This window comes from Procambarus clarkii, chromosome 59, assembly GCF_040958095.1.
Source record: "Procambarus clarkii isolate CNS0578487 chromosome 59, FALCON_Pclarkii_2.0, whole genome shotgun sequence".
In the NCBI taxonomy this organism is placed as follows: Eukaryota; Metazoa; Arthropoda; class Malacostraca; order Decapoda; family Cambaridae; genus Procambarus; species Procambarus clarkii.
The window spans coordinates 19,876,033-19,902,357 of record NC_091208.1 but is presented as its reverse complement, the minus strand read 5'-3'; the positions used below and the strand labels follow the sequence as shown (position 1 = coordinate 19,902,357).

The following is a 26,325-nucleotide window of genomic DNA, read 5'->3' as shown; positions in this document are numbered from 1 at the left end:
AGGTGGGGGGGGGGGGGGGGTGTGAGGGAAGACTAGGGGAGCTGCTCTCTGGAATCTGGTCTCAGTTCATTCCAAGCGGCCGTACGGGTAGGGCGCCGCCTCCCACACCTCCTCATTTTGCTTCGGGGGAACAGCTAGATCTTTAGCTGCTGATGCTAGTCTTAGGGGAGGCTGCTACCGCATCTTGAATCGGGTTGTTTCTTTTGCTTCTGCTCCGTTCTGCTACATCCTGCTCGAGATAGTTCTGCTGCGTCCTGCTCCAGACTGTTGCAATTGCGTCCTGCTTCAGACAGTTTTTGCTGCAACTGCTTCCTGCTCCAGTTTCGTCTGCTGCCTGAGCATCCTCATCTCCTGCCAGCGTCCAAACATCTCTTCTGCCGTGAGCTCTCTTTACATTGTTGACAAGCGTGAATGATAAGAACACTTTAACTTTAGAGGTATGTTGTTAAAGTTGAACATAATTGATATATTTTATCCACACGAGAGGTTAAGTTCTAATCTCTTGAAATTGTGTAGCCTAATATATCAGGTCTATTATACATTGTAATTCTAAGTTAGCTTTCGCCTTTTTTGGTAACTATTCATTCTAGCTATAATGATGTAGCAATACAATAATAGTTTTAATACAGTTAATGCAATAAGGACACTATAGGGGTGAGTAATTTTTATTCATACAAGAGTGAGGCGAGAACGCAGAAGAAAGATTCAGATGTCAGAATCTTCGGTCGTTCAAACGCCATTACGGAAATAGCCCAATCGCTGAAACATTGTTCAAATGGTTGTTAGTGTAGAAGCGGCCCTAACCCGTCCTCAAACTGCATGGCGACTTTTGTTCGATCGTGACAATGCTTCACCCACGTACTACAAATAATCGCCAACAGAACCAAAACATCTAACTTAACCAGTATCTAAATATGCTAATATAATATTATTATGAATACAATGTACTGCTAGGCTAGGATGTATTAGCTTAGGTTAGGCTGTATTTCGCTCTGTTGGGTTAGCTTTGGTTTGGTTGAACTAGGTTAAGTAGGTTTCAAAAATCCATTCGCGAATATTATCATTATCAATTTATATTTGAGAAGTTCTGTTTTGAATGGACAGAATATTAAAATTGATGAATGCGTCTTTGGGGTCGACCGCTGGATAGAATGGACTTGGTCCGAGGATGGGTTGGCCTATCCATAACATACATGAATTTATAATTCATAATTTATAAAATGCCGTTAATCCACGGTATATTGACATATTACTGAATTCGATTTCAGGACACGGGCATTAGGGTTCCTATCTTCTAGATGATGCTAGTTCTCTAAGATATGGCTTTTTTGAGATAATGCTCGCATAACTATCACTATTAAACAATTTAACCCATAAACTAAGTATTATTTGTAAAAAAAAGTGCGATACCTGAAACTTATCATATCTTGATTGGTAAGTTTGATCTTCATTACCATATCACCACGAATATATCACATTGCTTAAGTATACTGCGACAGTATACTAGGCTGCTATGATTGATTCACCCATTCAAAATTTTCCACTATGAAAAGTAATTGAATTAGACAATACTGACGTTGTAAAATAAATGTTTAAACCTAGAATGTAATTTTATCCTTTTGTTAAAATTATGAACGAATCGTTTTTTTTTTCTTTCGTTCAGTATTTAGACGGTAGATGGTCGTTTCGAACAAGAGACGATTCGACGAAGCTCGTTTTCAGTTTGTTTAAGCCTTATATATTGCTAGGCTAGGATGTATTAGCTTAGGTTAGGCTGTGTTTCGCTCTGTTGGGTTAGATTGAGGTTGGGTTGGGTTTGGTTTGGTTGAGCTAGGTTAAGTAGGCTTGAAAAATCCGTTGGCGATTCGTCTTGTATACGATGTGACTTGTATTCATTTAGACAGCTTCGGGTGTCTTAAGTCGTAGTTTCTCAGGCTATCAATCTTTGGAGAAGTGATTGCTGGAGAGGTGAGAGAGAGAGAGCTGGGGGTGCATGAAGGAGAGAGGAAGTTGAGGATATAAATATAATATAATCTATAATATTCCGAGTTTGAATTCGAATGGGCGGGACAGAAATGGTTGGGCACATTTCCTTTCATCTACTGCACCTGTTTACCTAGCAGTAAGTAGGTACTCAGGAGTGAGTGAGCTTGTTGTGGAGTTGCATCCAGGGCGGGGTCAGTAATTCAATCTTGGGGTTGGGGCGCCCCTCGATATTAGCCTAACATATATAAATTCATTCTAGCTTCCTCGACACAATGAATTATTCTTTATTATTATTATTATTATTATTATTATTATTATTATTATTATTATTATTATTATTATTATTATTATTATTATAGGGGGTGAAGTGAGAGGGGGGAATAATGGAAGGAATTATAAAGAGAAAACGCCAAACCATTACGACTGTAAAGCGCAGAAAAAAATAAAATTACATATAAAGCCAGCATGAATGTCTTGGCGTTCCTAGCAAACCTTCCAATGCCCTTCAACAGCAGCACTACCACCTCCACCCCCGCCCTGTGGCTCTAGCCTTTTGAATATGTACAAAGGGAATTGATTGCTCAGGCTGTTGGGGGTTGCCGCCGCTCCTGATTTTTTGGGCACTGGAGAGGGTTGGTATTTTTTTTTTTTTTTTTCACGAAAACACCCGGGCCGGAGGGGTAAGTGGGTAGCTACCACGCCAATCCTGGTAATGGGTAAAAAAAAAGTCATGATTCTTTTTTGGTAAAGGATAATGAGTGTCGAAAGGCATATATGGAACCTAATACCTTTATCCATTAGTGAATGGGGCATATCAGTGTGGCATACCACAGGTCGTCCATTAGTGAGTGTGGCATATCAGTAGCTTTATCCATTAGTATAGCATATCAGTAGCTTTATCCATTAGTATAGCATATCAGTAGCTTTATCCATTAGTATAGCATATCAGTAGCTTTATCCATTAGTATAGCATATCAGTAGCTTTATCCATTAGTATAGCATACCAGTAGCTTTATCCATTAGTATAGCATACCTGTAGCTTTATCCATTAGTATAGCATATCAGTAGCTTTATCCATTAGTATAGCATATCAGTAGCTTTATCCATTAGTATAGCATATCAGTAGCTTTATCCATTAGTATAGCATATCAGTAGCTTTATCCATTAGTATAGCATATCAGTAGCTTTATTCATTAGTATAGCATATCAGTAGCTTTATTCATTAGTATAGCATACCTGTAGCTTTATCCATTAGTATACCATCCCTGGCGTTATCCAACAGTGAGTAATGTATAATTAAATGTTTATCGATTAGTGAATGTGGCGGGAGGCATATCAGTATCTTTATCCATTAGCGAGTGGGGCATGGGAGACGGTTCCGCCATCAGTGGTGGGCTGAGGGCGGCAGTTAGCACCTTAACAGACACGTGGGAGCTGGACATGGGCATCGGGTGGCCCCGCTTGGCAGGTTGCCATAGCGACCACGCCCCTAAACACATTTCCCTGCTGAATGACGTCCAATCCTACGGCACGAGCCCCCCCGGAGATAAATTTACACGAGGCGTGTAGCGTTGATGAATTGGCCTGGGATGACCGTGTTGCCATGGGGGAGGAAGGTGTTTCTGGGGGAGTTTTGTCCCCCCGGAGGTAGTAAGAGTATTGAGGCGCCGTATCCTCCTTGCTTCTTGACCCAGGGGGCGCGTTTTCCTGAAAAAGTGAATTAATAAAGAGTGAAGCAGGTTACTTACTGCTCGTAATTCCAGGCGGGAGGCTTGACACGCACTCTGCCGGGCAGGGAGATGAGGTTGGGGGGGCTGAGGGGGGAGAGAGAGAGAGGGGGTGAGGGGAATGGACCAGGCTGTGAAAGGGCTATTGAAAAAGTTGGGGTGGGAAGGGGGAGTTGGATTTTGATGGCAAAATGGTGTGAAGAAAGGAGTAGGCGAGGGTGTGGAGGGATGAGACTGGCTATACAGAACACTGGGAAGGTTGGCGGGAATACGGGGGATGAAAATGACGGAACGCGGAGGCGCGTTCTTTTGGTGATGAAAGGAAAGAAGATTATAAAGGTTCCAGGGAAATCCTCCAGGAATGAAACTAAAGAGTAAATGGCGGAGGATGGGAGGAGACGGGGGTGGAATGGGAGAGTGAATGATATATAGTGCGGGACCGGGGGAAGGAAGGAAGGAATTATGAAAGGAAAGCGCCAAGCCATTACGTCTATAAAGCACTTGGAAGGGGTCAGGATAAGGATTTGCGATTTGACGGGGGACAGGAATGGTGCCCAACCACTTGGACGGTCGGGGATTGAACGCCAACCTGCATGAAGCGAGACCGTCGCTCTACCGTCCAGCCCAAGTGGTTGGACTGGGACCGGGGGAAGGGATGAACTGAAGGAAATTCTTAAAGGTAGCTAAGGGGATTACACTAGGAGATAGGCCGTATATTACCTGAATTTAGACGAGGATAGGAAACCGGCGGCTTGTCAAAGCATCCCCCACTCCCCCCATTTGCCTTGATATAACAGGAAAGAATACAGCGGAAAAAACTATGAATCTGGGAGTTGATGGGGGATTGTGGTAGAGGCGAGAGTGACGGGGCGTGTTGGAGGTGGTTCTCTGTAATTAGGTGTTACCGGAGAGGTCATCTGAGTGATGGAGGGGGGGAGGGGGAGGTGTATTCCTCCTTCCCTTCATTTGACCCCGCCTGAGACGACCTGTTTCTTCTTTACTAGCAATCACAGGCGAGTAGAACATGTGGAGAGAATAATAACGCTAGACAACCATAGGTTTAGGGACTGAAAAGCTTGTATTTACAAGATTTATATAATTATTTAACTGGGAGTCTTAGATCCCACAAGACCGCAGTGGGTAGACAGAAATTGAAATAAGTTTATTGAGGTAAAATACACACAAAGGGATGAGGTAGCTCAAGCTATTCTCACCCCGTTCAGTACATTGTGTTAATACATACATAGACACACATCACAAACAATAAACATATTACCAAACATTCTGAGAGATACATATACATTTGCTCCTTTACATAAGTAGGCTAGACAGACGGCATGTTGTAGACATACTACCTCACATGAGAACAGTGTAAGAATAGTGAAGCGTGCAGGAGTGATATGGAAAGGGTTCCATTCAGTAATGGAATATGTCTTCTCAGCATAAATCAATCAATGAGAGAAGACTCAAGAATGTCAAGATTTTCTTATGTTTTCCGATTTGTAAATGATCACGCATTATCAATACTTTTTATCTCAATGTTTTCTGATGACGCAAAATTATGATAAAACTTGTAACACAATATTTTCCCCCTGGGTAGTGTTATTTTTCTGCATATTTGTGTCTCTAAAGTATAGAAAATGGTTATTATTCTTTTCCATTACGGGCTCACCATAGCCCGTGCTACATAGACACTTCGTCCTGAGTAGCTAAATCTTTAACAACAACAACATCGTCATCATCTTTTCCACCTTTGCCTCGGCTTAGGGAAAACCTCTTGAGGGTTCACGAAGACTGCTAACTCCTTATTTACAGCTAGATAATTTATCAAGAGTTCTACATAAGGAGTCTGTAGCCTCAAGACATCTTCGCTAAGATATACAAGGCAAAGACGCCTCCTGGGACTCACTAGACCCAGGAAAAGTCAGTATTGCGGTGGTTTTAATTTCCCTAAACCATCACAATTCTTTACCTTCGGGTCGATAACGTTAAAAAAAAAGTAATTTTCAGTAAAAGGAGGAGTTAGCCCTCCAGAACCCCCCCCCCCCCCTTTCCTCTCCGTAATCCCGATACGATATCAGGTAAGGAGTTTAATTAAGTCTCCTCCAAGCACCCGAGAATGTAGGGGGAGGGGTAGTGTGTGAGAGAAAAGATGGGGGGAGGGGGTTATGTGTGAGAGAGAGAGAGGGTGGGTGGATGTATGTGAGTGGGGAGGGGATGTCACGCGATGATCACATTTGAAGAGGCAGGAATGATGGGGAAATACCATATTAATAACCTGTGGAGTCCCACATTTATAGGTCATAAGAGTCTCCTGTTCACTTTAGGAGCCTCTGGTGTAGATGTCGCCCGAAGACTGGCGCCAGTGCCAGGACCTGTTGCCAGAACCTGAGAGTAGTGCCCGTTGCCATTGTGTACTGTAAGGTGTGTGTGTGGGAAATAAAATTAGAGTTGTTCATTGTTGTTAGTCCTTACCAACAAGCATTTTTATCATGCACATTGTTAATGATCTTTATGATCACCCTAGAATCGATGTTATCTCGTTGGCATATCCAGCAGACTTCGGGGGTGAGAGGATAGTGATTGGGGGGATGGGTTAGACTTTCATTATTAATTAATTAAGCTGGATACTGATTAAGATTTTATTAGCCATTGTAGTGCGCAAATTAACCCAGGGGCGCCTCCATGCGTGTATCTACAGTGACACACAGTGTGCTGTCAAGTCATAATCATAATTTTATTCACAAGAATGTGTACACAGTGAACAAGACTAGGGGGACAATTGTAGGGACAGGGGGGTTACACATACAAATGAAGCCACTAATACCCAAAGCGTTTGGGCATCTAGTTACCATTACAGTTAAATATTAGGTGGGTAGATAAATGGTGTAAAATGTAACTTTAAACAAATTCGTCTAGGATCTGTGTGCTTTCTTGTGTAAGCACTCGGCGCCGCCACTCAGAGCGTGATTGATTAATTGAGTGATGGAGATTGTCACCCAAGAGGTTGCACGGGCATGAATAGCCCCTAATCAGAGTGTGCAGGTATGGGACGCACAATATACTAATCGCCCCTGGCGGCAACATTAATTCGGAATGCCCGATTTGTTAAATGGTTTTTAAAATCGATAAATAATAGCTTTCTATAAATTGTTGCATTCTTTCTCATTCGGTTACATTGCCATGTTAAAAAAGTGGCTAAAATGTTTACCTATATTCACTTGGTTTGTATATGCAACTTGCATAAGAGACGTGAAACAAACGCATTGTACAGGAAATAAGAAATACATTACAGTTCATTTTCTTTCAAATCTGCAATTGTGTATTAGATGCATAAAGCATGGGTTGTAGCCTGTCAAGAGAGCGGGAGATACGAGGACGGTGATGGGGTCGAGGGTCACCTGTAGCCCAAAATTATTTTGGGTCGTCACCAATAAATTGTTGTCAGGGGCGAGGCTTGAAGGGGGTAGGGTGGGATGTTATTGATGGGCCGGCAGTTCAGGGCCAGTTTGGAACAATTTTGCTGGAATATGAACTCCCGCATGCATGTGTGCAGTTGCATGCTTACATATAAAAGCTTAATGTATAGTTTACAGTATAGATGGGACACAGATGATGACGATTTATTGCTCATGTCTCCTCTGACGTGACGAGACGCGCGAGCTTAAACTGCTATGAACTGGAGAGCAGTTTAGCCTCGCTTATGAAGGCGTGTCCAAACAAGCCGTCTACTGGCTTCGTGCCATCCATGTGCTGTCTGTGCATGGTGAGTCGCTGACTCGTGTGCTCAATATTTACAGTCACATCAAAGTTGAACTTACTTTAGAGCTGTTGCTCGTGGACAGCAACATACTTCTTTGGTATAGTATTGGGGGTGACTGTTATATGGTATTGGGGTGATATCGTAGGTTTTGTGGTGCCCATCTGAATCAATTGGCAGGCAACTGAGGTCAAGTTGGCATTGGTTGTCACACCTCTCGTGTTGATAGTCAACTACTCTTTATAACATTGAAAATCTAGTTAACATTTTAATTTTAGTACGGCTCCTACTGTGTGCACTACCCACAGTACGTCTTTCGATAATAATTGAAAACAGTGTGTGTGTTTGGGCACTGTGTATTAAGCGCGTGATATCGTTAAGATGCCAAACATACATTTTAACAAGAAAAGCAATCGATCCATTCCCTGCATTAACCTTGCAGAAACTGCATTGTTAAAACAACTGCCGAATATATATAGGTGTGTGGTATGACTGTTAAAAGCAGGTCACAAGAACAGTCTTGCGCTGAATATCTTTAATGTTAAAGCTGCAGAATATTCTACAGCGAAATGGTGTCTTACAATGTGATGAAGCCTAAAATCTAGCTCGATTTGATGCTATAAATGTAATCAACTGAGCATTACAGCTACAACTGATGCTCACTTCATTGGACCAGGGTTTCCCCTCTCATTCCGAGCCTCACTAAACGATGGTGTAAATCACACGATTTAGACAGCAACAACTTTATTTATTTATTCACAATTAGGTACATTGGGTTAGAGTGCATAACATTGTTCTTACATTCTTCCACACGGATAGAGACGTTCTGAAGTACATGATGGTAGCTTTGATTTTGTGCACTTCACGGTGGTACGAGATGTGGAAACTAATCGTGTATCCTGAATTTGTGTTTTGATCGTCTTTGTTTTTTTCCGCAAGCCTCCTTTGTCCTCAGATGGGTATCAGAGACGAGAGAAGACAAACTGCTTCCACCCATACCGCCCTCCACGCCCACACCACGCCCCTTCTCGTTGTGTCACCCACTTCACCTATTTCGAAGCCTTCATTTCTGCCCACGACTGTCCCAAGGTTAGTCAGTACCACAAACAGTGACGCAAGTGATTGATTGATGAAGATTAAGCCACCCAAAAGGTGGTACGGGCATGAATAGCCCGTAAGTGGTGGCATTTTTGAACCATTACCAGTATCAAGAGCTGATGCTGGAGATCTGTGGAGGTGCGACTGCACCCTGCTTGACGGGAGATGTCTCCCGTGGACGAAAGTGCATCCGTTGGTCCTTATAATCTCTTAGAGTTCTCGATGTATAATTATTAGACCAATTCGTTAAGTGTCTGAGGGATGTCACCTGTTTCTAAGCTGGTTATCCATTTATACCATGTGCTCGTGCTAATGGAATTTTACACTATAAACAGTGTGTTCCAGGAATTTGGTCCCACGTTTATGCATGTGCATCATGTCTAACACTTTCAAAAGTGTTAAACAAAGTGTTAGTAAAGAATGTTTTCAGCATAGAATACCAAATTCGTAACATCTGAGTATCTGAGTTAATCTAACAGTATTAGGTAGTAGTAGTAATATTAATGTTGATAATTGTATGGGTAATAAAAATTGATTATTAATTGGAGTAATAACAATAATGTCTTAGTTTAGTTATCCACCTCATACCCACCCTGATGAGCTACTTACATAATTTAACTTAAATCAAGAGTACTTTGACATCAAGAGCCCAAACGAAAGGAGTGAGAGCTCATTTTGTTGATTGATGAAGATTAAGCCACCCAAGAGATGGCACGGGTGGTTTAATCTTCATCAATTTTTTTTATTGTTAGGGCCTCTTGATTATTATATGTTCTTGACCCAGGTTCACTATAATAAGACTAATAGCACTAAAAACCGTCACAGCCCCGCTCCTGTGCCAGGCAAGTCCTCTACGGGCTCACCACAACCCTTGCTACTTAAAACGTTTTGGTCTGAATAGCTGAATCTAAAACACTAAAAACCTAATGTAACAGGAGTGTGTGTATCATTACCTTCCTACGCAGTAAGGAGCGGGTTGTCCCCATGATCAGCTGCTGCTCCTGGCTGCACCTGCCGGAGACCCACGCCCACGGGAGCAGCAACGGCTCCCTCGCCACGCTCTCCCACCATCCAGGCTTCAAGGGCTCTAGGATTCCCGTCAGGCAAGTCTCTTCTTGAGAGGGGTTGTTGAAGATTGTTGCAGGAAAGTTATCAGTAGATATTTAGTAATTTACAATAGGAGTAATAATAAATACTTAATTGCAGTTTAAAAAGTCAAAGGACTCTCTGCGGGCACATTTGGTGTCGCTCTTTATTTGTTTTTGGACCAGTTAAAGATGGAAAAAATCCTTAAGTGACAAGAAGTTAACAGGGAACATGCCAGAGTAGAGTTAATGTTTCTTTGACGTGGTTTTAATACTCTAAGGACCCATGTATAGACATGTCAGATGCAGGACTGGAGTGCTGTCGCCTGGGAAAAACACGTGGCTTTAGACGCCACCAACGGCAAACAATGACTTTGTCGAGGTTGTAGCGACAGTGTGTGTGGGGGCTACAATGCGATGCTTGGATGTTGCAGGGCTTGCAGGAGTATACATAATCATCTACGGGTTCTCGTTCCTCACTGCATATGGGGAACATGTTCTGTTCAGTAATGCTTGTCATATTAAGGTCTTAATTGTTCTCGATCATTAGGGTGATGTAATAGTTTTCAATCTCGGTTCTATAGTACCCCTAATGAAGCCGATCACTGATCTGATAATACCTATACCAGTTGATACGAAGGTTGCCGCAGAGGACCCAGCTTGCGTGCAGATGGAGTGTCGGGGTCCCATGCTTGGAGTATTTTGAGAAATTTACAAATTCTATATCGCGAAAAATTCTATATTGAGGCATTTGGCAGCACTTTTTTTTAAGCACGTTAAAAGTATATTCGTGCAGGTACAAGCATAATACACAAGCTATAACAACACATTATAATTATGGAGACTTAATACTCGGCTTACGTTAACATTCACATAAAGTTGAGAGCTGAAGTGGTAGAGTTCATATTGTGTGTATTAATGACTGCAAGTTACCTCGACAGATCGGTCCATCTGAGCAAGAACTCGAGCAGTTTGGGAAGGGAATTGAGCTCTCACATCTACCGTTCCAAGAGCCTTAACCTACTGTCTGACAAAAACCATTACGATTCGCCATTATCACACCACCCCAGCCGCTTACCCCACTCCTCGCCACCTTCGCCACGACGACTAGGGCTCCCAGCAGCAAACTGGAGGACTACCCACGACACCATACCCAGACGCTCCTCGGACTCCTGTCACCAAAATACTCGGTCACACGTCCAGCAACAATCGTCTCTCGGTTACAGGAGTCAGTCTTCCTCAAGTCTATCAGCCTGCCACCGGTGCCACAAGCACCACACCACCTGGGAATCATTATATAGACATCGAGGAAGAAGACAGTCCTCAATGCTGGAGCATGAACCGTATCAGACGCCGTATCACTACACATTCCACCTCACCCTACGTTCACCTTCACCCTCTCCTTCAAGAGTCAATTCTAGGTCTCCTGTCAGGTAAGACGTTTTCCAAGTGTTGAGTTTGTTCTCGATATCCTACTCAATCTCCTTCAACATTAGCAAGAGCAGCAGAATGAAATTAATATTTTTGGCTCTTGTATATACAGTATACACAATCTCTGAATGAAATGGACCAGCAATAGAAAAGTAATGTTCCAAAAGGCCTTTATAATCATTATGTACCAGAAGTTGAAAGATTTATAGTTTGGATGATGCTTAGTTCATTTATTATTTACCCCATACCAATCTTGTGGGGATAGTGGAAAGGGTTAGGCACATAATGGGCTCAGGGTCTGAACTCTGAAATTAATTTAACTAAGCAAGTTAGTCTTAAGTTAGTTACAGTCGATTTTTCGGTATCTTTGAATCGGTAGATTTTCTAGTTTCTGTGAAGAAGTTGGATTTTCTGGTTTCTTTGAAGCAATCAATAGCAGAAAGAATAGACATTCTATATCTTGAATTTTATAAAGCTTATGATAATGTGCCTTTTGAGATGTATAATAAGTTATTTATTTATATGCAAGAAGTTTGGGTTTGAGAGTACATAGCATTGATATTTTTACATCCTTGTAAAACCACTAGCACGCATAGCATTTTGGGCAGGTCCTTAATCTAATCTAACGGATAATTTTAAGTAGGTAAATTCTAGGAAAATTGAAAAAAAGTTTACAGGTACATTGTAAGAAAATTTTGACAAAGATTAGTAGGTACATTAAAGTAAAATAAAATTTGAGTTATCAACAGGTATGTTGTAACATAATTTGAGGATTATTTCAAGGCATAATGCAGTAAAATATGCATTCAATTTAACAACCATGATATAAGGTGATAGCAATGATTACAATGGTAAAGTAATTTGAAAGGCACATTGTATAGTAGGGCTATCCTAAGTTGGATGAGGGGGTTAGTTATTTCGAAGAAAGCATTGTTAGCATAAATGAAGTTAGTCAAAGTGGGAAACGGTTCCAGTGCTCTAGGGCTGTATCCTGGGATCTCTGTTGTTTATCATGTACGTATAAATGATTTAGATGCAGGATTGAACAGAAACATTTACAAATTTACTATAAAACAGGGTGGAAAATAAATTCAGGACACACATTACTACAAGACAATCGTGATAAGCTTTTAAATGGATGAAAGAATGGCAAATGCGGTTTAATGCTGAAACATGTAGGATTGTACGCTTGGGTAATAACAATAGTTACCAGATATTAGGTGGACAATGTTGAGATTGTGAAACCTGAGAGCAAAAATAGATCTGGGAGTCAGGATTAGTTTGGATCATAAACCAAAGGTTTTGTTGTTTATTCGTGTGGTTTGGTATGGTTTGATTGGCCTTTTTTACTTTTTTTTTTTTGTATATTTATATAAGATAACTGCAACTTCTACTTGAGCAACTTTTATGTCATTCGTCTATCTGTTGCATGGTTGTGTTGTGGTAGTTATGCGTGCTGATATGCCCTACATGCAAGATTGTTCAATACTGAAATGCATTTCCCAGTCTTCTGACCACTTGTGGAGTTAATGTAAATATCTGCAGGCAGTTAACTCTAACTTGCTAACTTACAACATTTGTAATCTTGTTGAATCTAATTTACTCGATTAAATATTTATTGAATCTAATTATGTAAACAATTTGTCTTAAAATTTAAGCATTTTATTTAGTGTAGGTGCAAAGTTATTCTTTTTGCAGTCTGAACTTGGCTACTGACGGAGGCAAGAATGATGATGCTAACAGAGATGTTAATGTTGTTGATAAAACTGCTGATGTCCCCAATAGGAACATGCATGGAGAAGCATGGAGCAGCAAGAACCACGAAGATGCCAAAGAACAAGACATCCACCATCAGCTTGCTTCTGAGGGTGAGAAATGTATAGTAGTGAAGATCACATATGAAAGCTTCCAAATTTTTTTCTAATACAAGAAAACTACATATTTTGCTCTTGCTTGCATCAAAAGGGTGGACCTGTAACTAAATTTGATCTTTGACCAGTGCTTCTATCTTTTCATTTACTGTTGCAACATGTTTGTGGCCTTAGCTCCAGCTTGTTTAGTGCAGAACATTGCCTTGCATAATTCTTCCACTAACTTGTTCCTGGTTTTTGAATCTCGGGTCTCCAGTAACTTGTCACCAGCCCTCCTAGTGTCTCCAACTATAATCTATAGCTATGCCTTCCTCTCACTGTGTGCCTCATCATTTGCCTTTCTCTACTGTCATTATGAATGTAGTCTTTATACTTTCCCCCAGTAGATGTATAGCCTAGTAGGTTTTCCATTGTCTATCCTGAGTATTGTGTCCTCATACAATACAAGATTGCATGTACAGTATTTTAACTGAATATAACCAAGCCAAATACTATCATGTTTAGGAAATGTTTGTAAGTATTTTGATAGGTGAGTATTTAAAATATTTGTGAAGATTGAACAAGTCGGTAAAAACTTGAAAGATTACAGGATTACTAAAATACAAAAATTAAGTACCAACTAGTTCTTGTTCGTGAGAATTGTGATCCATGAAGCTCTAGAAGAAAGATTGGTTTAAGAAGATACTGTACTTGAAGGTTGATTAAATTGGTAAGTCTTAGCTTAGTGTATATGGTATATAGTACTGTACTTTTCATTATATGGACAGAGCAGAATTGTCCAATATGTAAGAAAAACATTAACAACTGATGCGTCAACTCTACAAAATTTAAGGAAATGATTATCAGAAACCAAGTAAATCTGAATGTGATTTAAAGTTTTTGGGAGATGATGATATTGTAGAAGCATGCGGTATTAGAGACATGTTACAATTTAAACAACATGAATGTCTCAAGTGCTATCAGCAAGCAATGAATGATAAATGCAAGCTTTGTCAAGTAGTACATGACAGAGAACATTTTTGATTTCAGGTGAAACCTTTTAAGATTAATACTGAACAGCAGGATGAAATAGAGATCAGAATAGAATACAACCAAGGTTAGTGGAACTAAAGGCAGTAAATGGGAAAGAATATTGAAGTAGAGTGCAAAATTAAAGCCCTCTGCATATGTGTGAGGTACAGTGGATCTTCTTGAGGTTATCTTGAAATGATTTCATGGTTTAGCATCCCCGCGGCCTGGTCCTCGACCAGGCCTCCTTTTTGTTACACACCCCCAGGAAGCAGCCCGTAGCAGCTGTCTAACTCCCAGGTACCTATTTACTGTTAGGTGAACAGACACATCAGAGTGAAAGAAACTTTTAGCTCATTTGTCTCCACCTCCACCAGAGATCGAACCTGGAACCTCAGGACTACGAATCTTAAGCTGTCCACTCAGCTGTCAGGCGTGGCGTCCTGACAGCTGGAGTAGGGCGTTGATAGGGTGGAGATCATTGATAAAAAAAAATGGGTAGTGGATGATTGTGTAGGATTACTACATTAATTACAAAAGACAGTACAAGTAGCACTTTCAACAAAGACAATGGCCAAGAAGTAAATTGGTGAAGAATGTAGCAAAAACTAATTGGTATTGGCTGTGAACAATATACATAATGTAGAAACTGATGTAACATTTCCTTCCGTTCTCTCCCTTATTTTCTATTTTTTCAATATTCAAAAGATCTGTACCAATGTCCACTTCTGTATTATTTCAGACAAGCCAGATTGTAACAGAGATGAGAATAGCAACAAAAATGATGACTGTGACTTTAATCTCAACTTTGACTCTCTGTTGACTTACCAGTGCAATAACTTCGGTATCATAGATTGCCTTAACACAGTCGTCAAGGTAAGTAGTGTTTTTGTAATTTTACTCTAAAAATTTGACCTAGTGACCCTGACTTTTGAGGTTTTGAGAACTAATTAAACTTTAACAAGCACAAGAAGCTTTGGTTTTGGATTCACAAATACTGGTACATGCCAGTACCAGTAACCTAACCTAACCTAACCACTGGTCGGGAGTGATGAGACTAGGGAATGTCCACTCATCTCTGCTATGCTTCATAACGAAGTGAAGAGGGGAGAGCATGGGCATGTGTGGCAGCTAACTAGGTGTAGAATGGTGATAGGACACACTCTTAACACCATATTAGCGAATGCCCAAATGTTTCTGGATTTGTGCCATTTGATCTAGAGATCAAATGGCATGAGATGCCTAGAACTTCGTAATCATTTCATTCATTCATGAATATTAGAAGATATTCTCATACACTACCCAAAATTTGCAAGTTCCGACTAGTAAACTAGATTTGCATCCCTCGTAGAACAGGCACATGCTTTACTCTTCTCTTTTGCACATGGTGTGGGGGGAGTCAACAATATCATCTTGGAGTTAGTCTTCTTTTAATATTTCATGTACCATTAAGTGGAAAGGATAGCAGTGAATTACATGCTGTAATGACTTCTTGGGCAGCACAGTTGGTTTATCTTGTATATTGTTATCGAGTCTATTGTTTATACCCGCTCTGTTTATACTTATACTTTACGTTTGATGTGTAAGGTACATCCCGATATCCTCTGCTCTAAGGATAAGAGAACTTGAGATCTCAAGTAATTACCGAAATGTAATTTCAGGATGAGAGCTACATTCATGGTGTCCCATCTTCCCAGCACTGTCATATAATGCTTTGAAAGTACTGACTGTTTTGGCCTCCACCAACTTGGTGACAGTCGTCAAAATGCCTTCCTTCCCCAGCACGGGGAAGCTGCTCTGTTTTAGGGTACTTTAGTGGGCTTTTCCAGCCATCAATCGGAACTAGCCTCTCGAGCATCGCCAACATCCTTTGACTGTTAAATTTGGCATGTTCTTAGTCTTGCCTATTATGTTCTTTCTTTTAGGGCAAAGCCATTAGATCTTCAGTCAGTCTCATGGAGGTGATCTAAAAATTTTAATTTAATAAATTTAAAGTATTTTACCATTAAACAACATACTTAAGTAGACTTTAACATTTATCTGATAACTTATTGCTGTTGATCATTCATTCATTCACACAGCTTTAAGCAGTTTGATTTATGAACTCCAGTGTAGCGAGAACTGGTAGTTTACTACCATACTTACTAATATAATTATGGTATTTATATGACATTCAAATAGATGATAAATCAGACATTGAAACATAACCTAATTTCAGGAACTAATGTCACTAAGTTTCAGGATTCTGAGCAGGATGATATGGAGAGTTACTGCAGTGACTATGAAAATGGACTGACCACATCCCCGCCTAGGAAGTTCTCCGATACAGAATCCACCATTGAGACAGATGCTGTATCCTCAGATGTCCCACTGAAAGGCTACTCTACAAGCAGACATTCATTTTATAGTAACAAGAAACCAGATTTGCAAACTGTGAGATGGAAGAGCTGTCATGAATTGGTCAATAGAGATGTGACAAAGACTCTGCTAAAACGTCAGACTTCTGAGCATTCACTGATGAGTGTTAAGGAGGAGAAAGTGCTCCCTACTACATCAGTAGCAGTTTATGATTACACTGAATCTTGCTCCAGGTATCTCGACCATGGTGCCTCAAATGAAGGAAATAAGAACACACTTCAGGAATTACCTCTCTGTAACACACACAACTTGGGCAGAGCCAACAGTGCAGAATATAGAAATGAACAAAAAACCTATGAGGAATTCTCCAGAGAAAAATTCCTGACCCACAATGAGGCTGGAGAAAATGGAGCTTTCTGCTGCCATGATTCCCTAGTGGTAGACACCTCAAACTCTAACCTTGAGGAACCAATGGAACTTGACAACTATGTAATGCCACCACTGACTTCGTCAAAACAAGAGTTATCTGCATCTTGGAAAGCGCCTTCAAATCTGGAGACCTCGCCCAATCATCCCAGAAAATATACAAGGAACCAGACAATTTATAGGTCTTGTGATAAAGAAAACAATGCCTTTAGACCCGTCAACCCACCCAACGATTACATGCACATCACATGCAACAGACAGATTAACAAGGGTGAGTTCTATTTATTAGTATGGCATTACGTGAAAAATGATTTAAAACTGAGCTATATTATAGCACCTTAACAAGTAGTAGTAGTAATAATAATAATTTTATTAAAATATAGAGGATCAGATTAGTGATTAGTTATAATAATAATAAGTACAGTATTTGTATTTTTTATAATGCCACTTCTTGGTAAAGCAGGTAATAAATTCTTACATTGTGTTTCTTTGCTTCCATTTAAATTGGTTAGAAGACATACAGCATTTTATTACATTAGAGAGGTAGAATTTTGGTAGTTATACTTTTTGCTATATCAAATTATTATTTGTTGTGTGGTGGGTTCTGTTGCAGCCCCATAAGAAGCACCTGAAGTTAAAATAGTATTGTGCTTCTGCATTCTAAAGATAAAGAGTCCACTTAAGTGTGTAAAGTAATTTTAGATTTAACGATGTTCAATGATTAAAGTACAATAATTAAATTTTTGTGTTAAACTGAGATACACGTACTTGACAAAAGATTCATATTTTCTAACAATGTGTAGTACTGTTGAGAACTAAAGTTTTCTTGAACAGTGATAGTTATTTTAACATTTTCCTGAGATCTGAATTTCCTAAATCTGATATTGTAGTTTTGTATGAGGCCAATCAATCTTCACAAGTGATATTTTGCTCCTTTCTACAAAGTGATAAAGAGCATCACTACACTCGCATACTTACTGTCAAAAAAGCAATGTGTGCTGCTTCTGCTTGATGACTTTATTCATTTATTTATATGTATTTTAGCACTGATAAGCATGTTCTCAGTTTGGGTTAGTTTTTACCTCCTAAAATATGATGGCATAATGATCAAAGACGGGACCATTTATGTTTTAGCAGCATTTTCTTGAAGATCAGCATTTTAAATGATAAACGTTTGCCTTGCTTCCAGAGAACATCAAACTTGTCTCAAAAGTGGAAAGAAAGAGCCACCTGTGTTATACTGAGATGGACCGAGTATTGGGCATCCAGGAAGACGATGGTAGTGGACCGGGACTTAGTGAAGATGAGAACCATCAGGATACCTTCACTCGTAGTGAGTACTGTACCATTGTCTAAGTGATGGCAGTTGCATTTAATGATAAACGTTGTCCAACCATTTTTTTATGTTTTTGTTTTTTTTCAAGGTAAATTTCATGGTTGTGTAGATTAGATAACTGCAGTGATAAAACTAGTTGATAAATGCTTTCTTACCAAAATTTTAGTAATTAGAAATCAAATATCTTTGAACAGTAGAAGTATGAATATAAACTGGCATGCAGAACATTATTAAAAGATCAACAAGTTTAACTTGTTTAAATTATTAATGTAAACTTTATGTAAAAATTATTACATTATCAACAAGTTAAAGGATTCCAGGTGGCTTTCCATAAACACCTATTCAGAAAACCATTCTCAAAGGAATTTTTTCCCCAAGATTGGAAATGTGTAGATGTCCCTCTTACTTTGAGAGAAGAGCAACAGAAAACTGCAGACTACTCAGTCTGATTTTGCACGTCTGATAACTCATGGCGAGAATCCTAAGGGAAGAAATCCTCACCATTTGATGGAACACACCAAACACCCTTGTGAATCAAGCGGTGAATGAAATGAAAACCCTTTTCTGGGTGGCCTCGGTAGCTTTCCAGTGGGTTGGCTCTGGTACCACAGACATCCACAAATTTACTAGGCCTCTGGACTTTCACAGACCTTCGAAACATCATCTGGCATGTTAATAGAAGTGTGGGGACCAAGGGGATCATAAATAAATGTCAAAACAGGATTGAACTACTAGTACCGTTAAAATACAGGCATTTTATACACGACACTAATTTTGTTGCAAGGAATGGAAGCTTATGGTTATTTAGGGATGAATGATTACTTACTAAACTAGCATGTAAACATTGTGCTTGATCTGGGTTGTGGGTATAAGAACACTTATTTTGTCAGCAATGCAAAAAAAAAAATGACGCATTATGGTTTCCTGCTGTTTGGGACAGGAAGCCTATGAGGCTAATCAAGGACCTCCCCCCCCACCCCCCCTTTAGGCCAGCTACTGATCTTACCCAGGTTGCAGCCCACAACAGTTACCTAACTCTCGGGTACCTATTTACTGCTACGTAAACAGAGGCATCAGGTGAAAGGAAACATGCCCAACCATCTCTACTGCCCTGGGATTGAATCTGGGGTTCTTGGTTGGAGCCGAAGACATAAACCACTGTTGAGCAAAGGTTTTATAAGCAACATGAGGCTTTTATTACATAAACTTGGGTAAATGTTTGAGTTAAATAACAGTGACAATACTTAGCCAAGCACCAGAGAGGCTCAACTGCCAACAGCAAGACATAAACCTTAGCAACAAACTTTCTTTAACCTTTACACTGCTCACCATTTAAGTATGACAAGCCCGTGGGGTTTACAAAAAAAAAAATTTCTTTTGATATTGTTAATTAGCATCCAGGAAGTATGAAAATCCAAGTAAAAAGTGTACTTCCTGTAATTTAGCTGTAGTGACAAAGTGAAGATGCAATTTCTTTGGGGGGGGGGGGCAGACATGAGGATAAGTTTATAGAGGATAAGAGAATAACTTCATGGATTTATTTTTATTGTTTCACATTTAGTTTTTTTTTCATTCTAACACTTTGTATTGATGTGTCAAAGGGTGGTATAAAAATGTGAATGGAATGTCAAAGGTGGTGGTCATTATGTATATCTGTATATCTTTGAAAATATGTATATACAGATACATGTATAAATATACACACACCATGTATTTATTAATACTAATACTGTATGTGTGTGTGTATACTGTATATATATATATATTTATATATTATATACACTAAATCTTGTAATGTGTGCTATATGCAATTATATGTATATTTAAAGACAACATCAGAAAATGAGTGATTTTAAGAGTTCAGTGGCTCCTAGTATATTTTTACCAAGGCCCTAGAAGGAAAGCAAGGGACTCTTGATTCCCCCCACTGATGACCATTCCCAGGATACAACCTACAGCAGTTTCCTAACTCCTGTGTCCCTATTTAACTGCTTGGTGAACTAAGAAAGTGCCCAACCATTTGTCCTGCCTGGGGATTGTAACCGTGTCCCTCAGTTTGAGCCGAGGTGCTACAGGACTGCTGAAAAATGTGGGTTCTTAAATTGACTGTATTGAAGAAACTAATCATTACTATTTAACATTTAATGCACATTAGGATATTCAATCTGACTTGCTGCTAGGAAAACACTGTAGATTGGCCTAAATTGTGTTGTTTATTGGTAACAAATTTAGTATAAATTTTCCTTTTTAAAACATTTAGTTAAAAATTTCATGTACTTCTACAGAGGAATGTCTGTCATTGGAACATAAGGGTGTTGTCAGCCCTCACAAGCTACTATGGTATCTGCAAAAGGAGTCCCAGCGCCACAACAATGAATCTTCCATAAGTCGACTCCATCCATTGCCTTCTGACACTGGGAAGATGATTTGTAAAGCAGCCTTGATTGCTCCGCCAGACTACCGCCATTACAGCTATGAAGAAGATATTGTGCGTGAAGCATCTCGGCATTCCAGTGCCTGCAGCCACCCATCCGATGTCTATCCCGACTTGTTGCAAGGAGACATAAGTGGTGAGGATAGTGACACAGGTGTTGAACTTTCAGAGCTAGAGCGTTGTGTCCTTGCACTCAAATGCCGCAGAAAACATCTAAGGAAGCAGGACACTAATGCATTCCTCATTGCCCCACCAGAATATAAGATCAATGAAAATTCAACATTTCCTGAGAGGTTCCATTGTTGATGGGAATCACTGACACTCTTCTACCACAATTAATGTAGCCACTGATGTTTACTACTACTACTACTACCACCAACACTTAATACATGCTACAATTTATAAATTGTGAAAGTAATTATTGGGTTCTGTGCACAAGTCTCCCTGCTACATTTTCCACAAGGTCAGTAAAGTATTTATTTTTAGTTGCCTTTGGCCTATTATTTGATTCCAGAAATTACTGTAGTATTAAACTGAGAGAATTACTTCAGTTGTGTAGCAGAGACTGCACTGTTAGGGAAGACAGTGCTGCTGCTCTCTGCAATTGTTTTTGTTCTTCAAAGGTACAGTATTATAGTCTGTATCACTATTATGCAAATTTGTTAAAATTCCTTGACACATGAACATCTTAAAAACTCAACTTTGCTCTCAGGAGCATCCTTAGTGTCATGACAGTCTCCTGGCTAGAGTTGGTGCCATTCTCCAAGTCTATAGTGGACAGGAGTTGCAGTAGACAGGCATTCAGTGCAGAGGCAAAACCATAAAAAACAGCAGATCTCGGAACGTGTGTATACAGTACTCGAGATCATAGATCTAAGGGAACAAATATTAGAAAGTGCTGCTTTCCAAACAGCTGGAAAAAAATGTGATAGTGGTGGATGCCAAAACCATTAGTAGTTTCATAGCATCTACTGGGAAGACAGGACACCTGGGTAATTACTAGTAGATGCACCCTTGATGATAAAAAGAGGCTTGGTAGTAAATCAGACTTGCTAGAGCGACGCTGAAGAGCCACCGAGCAGTGGGGCTAGTGGAGGTGAGTATAACTGCCATATGTGGCTCAGTAAAAGGAGCCAAAAATAGAACAAGTTAGTATGATGCTACTGAGCAGCAGCTGGAGAGGTCCATGGTGACAAGGACTGCTGTGACAGATGCTGCTAATGCATTAATAGCTAGAGTTTTGTGACAGGAAGACACAACTGCAGCATAAACTGCTGACAGAAGTGCAGTCAGAGAGCTGTGTGATTGGGAGTTACAGCTGTCATAGAGTCAAAGTCGGCTGCTGCTGACAGAGGGGTGGCTGGAGAGGTCTGTGGTAAAGATAACAGTTGTAGCTAATGCTGTGGGAGATTCATGGCAGTGAGCTACAGCGAGCTACAGCTGTTGCTAATGGATTGGCAGTTGAATAGCTTAGTAGTGCAGATTCACAGCTGCAGCTCTGCCACAGACCTCCAGCTACCATTCTGACTGCAGCAGCTGACTTTGATTTTTTTTCCTTTGAGTTGACTTCAACACAGCTCTCCAGCTGCCATTCCATCAGCAGCCTGTAACTGCAGCAGTTGCAATTTACCACAGAACTCCAGCTGCTGCTCCATCGGTAGCAGTTGTCTTTGTTGACTGCTGCAGTTGTGACTGATAAGTCTCTCCAACTCTCCCCTTTGTCAGCAGCATCTGCCCAAGCGCCCACTCAGTTATATTCCTGTCATTCCACCCCACCCTTCAAAAGTTATGTCTCTACAACTATATGTCACCCTTGGTGTCTATTGATGTCACCCTTGGTCTCTATTGAATGTCCTTTATCACCCTTGTCAGGTTGAATGCTGCCATTGAGCGTCTCCTTGTCCTTTGTGCTGTGTGCTACAAAACTGCCTATTGCCTGTTCAAAGACCAACAGTTCTTCATGGTACACCTCAACATCATACAATGCCTCTTGTCCACCATTGACCTGAGGAATGACAATAGTGAAGCCAACGCGACACCCTCATCACTGTATAGCATACGTAAGATAGGTTATGATTGTCCCATTATTTATATAAAATTATACAAGTACTGTATTTCAACTATCATTGTACCTGTAAACTTGTTTTTTTCCAAGATTTTTGTAATGTACATTATTATAATATTGTACTAAAAGCAACAAACTTCCATTGTGTTCTGTGGAATGCATGCATGCACGAGAGGGGAAGGAAAGTATTGGGAGAAAGCACCAAGCCATTATGACAGAATATAATGTATATCACTTGGAAGGGTTCAGGATAAGTTTTGGGGATGGGACGGGGGGAAGGAAAGGTGCACAACCACTTGGACGGTCAGGGATTGAACGCCAACCAGCATGAAGCAAGACCGTTGCTCTACCACCCAGCTCGAAATGTTGGTTAGGAATGTGTGATAAGAGGACCACTAGTGTTGATGTAAAAAATCCAACATTCTTCCTTTTTTTTCTCTCATGCTAGCTAGTCTTTTCGGCAGTTATTTCTTTTGATAATTACTTACTTTCACTAGTTATCACATTCCATATCTTTGCTGGCCTTTTCCTACAGCAGTATCTTCCATTTTCAACATGTTTTAGCCTATAATTGTTTTCACATTTCAGTCTTGTGCCAAACTTAGTCACTAATAATTGGAAATATTCATAAATATTTTAAATGGTAAGAGCCTATATGAATACCTATTTAAGACCATGTCTATTAAACAATTGAGGTGTACAGTATAGGGATTTTACCACTGAATATACATTAATAGCTTTCATTGTTGGGATACAAAGTCTTGTATCACTTGCTGAAAATTAGGTGGACCAGTGATTACATGGATCTGCTAAGAGAAGTGAAACTTCATAGACCCAGCCAAGTTTGTGGAGAACCCTTAAAGCTATCAATAACTAGGAGTGACATTCAACGCTATGGCCTTGTCACCAAGTTACTCTTATTCAGGGGTTTCTCTCTCCGATAATTGAGTTCACTGTCGTACTTTTTCTGAAAATTGAGCAAGTGTGGCATCCATTTTTTTAGTGCATTTCGCTCATATTTTGTAAGAGTATTTTGTGTTTTCTTCCTTTTGACTCGCTTGCATTTCTAACTTCCTCCAATGTAATCTTGCTAATTATCCTTCAATTGAAAACATCAGTATCTCTCTCTATTCTATTCCTCTTGGTATTTTGTACGTTGTGACCATGCGTCCTCTTCTAGTCTAAGTTGAATTCCCTTAACCTATCTATATAGTTGTTTAATAAAATATTTCGGGTGCTAGCCTTGTTGTAAATCTAGATTCTCTCTAATTTGGGCTTCAAAATATAAGGATTCATTGTTGGTGATTGCTAAAGTTTTCCAAGTTTGACACCTTTGATATTTACTTCAATGTTAGTGATGCACATTCTGGAAACATTACTGGTACTAATGAGTTACAATAATGTGGCTGAAGATATGATTAAGGTAAGAAGAAAGGTACAGATAGGATAGGTGTAATAATGGGGTGACTGAAGAATAGGCATGTAAGACTTAAAGAAATGGGTGTAGGCTTTTGTTAGGTCATGTTTGTTAGAAAGGTTAGAGTATTTGAGTATGTACTGTGAAAGGGAAGAGTCAACAACAACAACAAAGCCAGGACTAGGGTTCATGTTCTGGCTCGGAGCCAATTTGACAAGACAGCATCTGTGAAGATTAGAGGCAGGAAAGATTATTTTAGAAGACCAATCAATAGGATGATTAAAATCCTAACATGACAGAAGAGAGCATTGTTTGTGTCTGCAGAGTTAACACTTTTGTGTTCTTTTAAGTCTGTCATTTAATGTACAGCTAGTTTCCCCAAAGTATTGGAGAGGAAAAGAACAGGAAATAGAGTAAACACTAGCAGCTAAACAAAAAGTTCCTTTGGCTTGAGAATAGGCACAGTTGATAAAATGTTAAGGGTAACAAGAGAGATATTTGTAAATAAAGGGAAATTTCTAAATCAAGAAACTGAGGGTCAATGTTGTTTTGTTTTAGATTCAGCTTCTCAGAACAAAGTTCAAAGTAGCACGGGCTATGATGAGCCCGTAAGAGGGTCACTGATGTGTAGAGCAAGAGAGAGAGAGAGAGACAAGAACACTTTTCCTAACAGGAGGAAGATGGTAGGAAAAGAAGTGAATGTACAGTACATGCCACTATGCATGGGTTTGCGGTAGACAGAGATAGAGACCCCAGACAAATAGCTGTGAACATTAACGTCAAAAAAGGAAGGAGGTAATTAGATTACCATTAAACTGTTAAATGGATAGAAGGAGCCAGATTGTCAAGAGAGGAGTATCAGAGGATTCCTCCAATCCGATACATTGCCTCTGATTACGGCCTTCATTTTTCTATCGAAGAATGTCTGTCATTCGGTGTGCAACCATTTTCACCAAAGTATTGGCGAGGACAAGACAAACGGCAAATAAAGAAGACAACAGCAGCACTTGAAAGCAGGAGCAGCAGTGTGAACCAAATCACTATGAACTAAGTTTGTCAAGAGAGAGTTTTACATTAAAAGGGTATGGGTATTGGTGAGCTTTTTGAGTTCAGACATGAAAGGAAGTCACAGCAATGTTACTAATGATGGAAACAGGTTTGGGATGAAATAAATTTATTTTATGAACCAAGTTGTTCATGCTAAGTGCTTAGAGAGAGAGGAAGAAGAAAGGTTGGTAACACAAGAGAGCATTTAGCCCAAAGACTGTTGAAGTTTGTTGTGTAGTGTGGAAGACTGGAGGGAAGAGGAGAGGCATGTAGTGTTGAAAGTGATGGGAAATAAGAGATTACACAGATCACTGGGAAGAGAAGAGAATTTGTCCTCTTTACATTATCAACTGTATTCTCAAGCTAAAAGAAATTCATATAATCTGCAAACCTGTTTCGAACACTAGTAACACTTCGCTGTAGCCTCCCTTCATATCTGAACTCAAAAATCTTGCTCATACCCATTTTTCCTCTTGATGTAAAATTTGCCTTTCGACAAACTAACACACTCTTTGTAGTAATCTGGTTCCTCCTGCTTCCAATGCTCCTGTTGGCTATTCTTTTCCTGTTTGTCTTGTCCTCTCCAATACTTTGGTGAAATTGGCTGTACATTGAATGACAGAGATGAGGAACACAAAAGAAGTGTTAAGTTTACAGACACAATCAATGCCTTTGTCATGTTAGGGACTCTTTAATTAATGAACCTATAGATTTGTATTCTAAAGTACTCCTGTCTGCCTGTACTCTTCAGATACTGTCCTAATACACAACAATCCCAACATTAACCTTAGTCCTGGCTTTGATGCACTTGGCTCTTCCCTTTCACAGTATTGTACATATTTAAATGCTTTAACCTTTAACATATAAGATCTAACTTAGCTTTACCCCCTCTCTAGGTGCTCTTCTTTCTGGTTACTAGATTTTTTCTAGTCATTTGGCTTCTTGCAGGTCATTTCTTTCTTAATTTTTACCTTTCTATTTTTATAACTTTATTTTATTCTTTTTTCCTATTCTTCCCTTCTAACCTAATTGTCTTTATTCTTACTTTTCATCTTATTTTTACCTTTCGTCTCATTCATAACCTTATATTCTCTATACCACTATTACATAACTAACGTTCCTAGATGAACCGAAACGTTGTTTCTTTATTTTCCTATGTGTAGATTGGATAACATCTTCCTCTTGTGTTATGCCCTTTCAGTTTCCGTTCCCCTTTTCCCACCTTTATTATCCAATACTTACTGGGACTTAACTCTAGGAGCTATTTGTTTGCCTA

At 39.7% G+C, this 26,325-nt stretch overlaps 1 protein-coding gene across 6 annotated transcripts; it reads left to right on the top strand.

The window, feature by feature from the left end:
- Positions 1–60: 60 nt before the first annotated feature.
- LOC123768130 (uncharacterized) lies at positions 61–22,634 on the top strand. Of its 6 annotated transcripts, none has more exons than XR_011223247.1 (10): positions 61–379; positions 8,429–8,562; positions 9,537–9,674; positions 10,598–11,089; positions 12,873–12,955; positions 14,709–14,842; positions 16,202–17,021; positions 17,940–18,083; positions 20,372–20,983; positions 22,393–22,634. XR_011223247.1 is itself a non-coding variant. In XM_045758469.2 (10 exons), exons 2-10 carry the CDS (start codon positions 8,429–8,431, stop codon positions 22,395–22,397), a joined length of 2,322 nt encoding a protein of 773 aa, XP_045614425.2. In that variant the 5' UTR covers positions 61–379; the 3' UTR covers positions 22,398–22,634. The 6 variants fall into 6 exon arrangements, 1 of the variants encoding a protein (XP_045614425.2); XR_011223246.1 differs by having other exon boundaries at positions 12,786–12,955; positions 16,208–17,021; XR_011223244.1 differs by having other exon boundaries at positions 12,786–12,955.
- Positions 22,635–26,325: the final 3,691 nt, after the last annotated feature.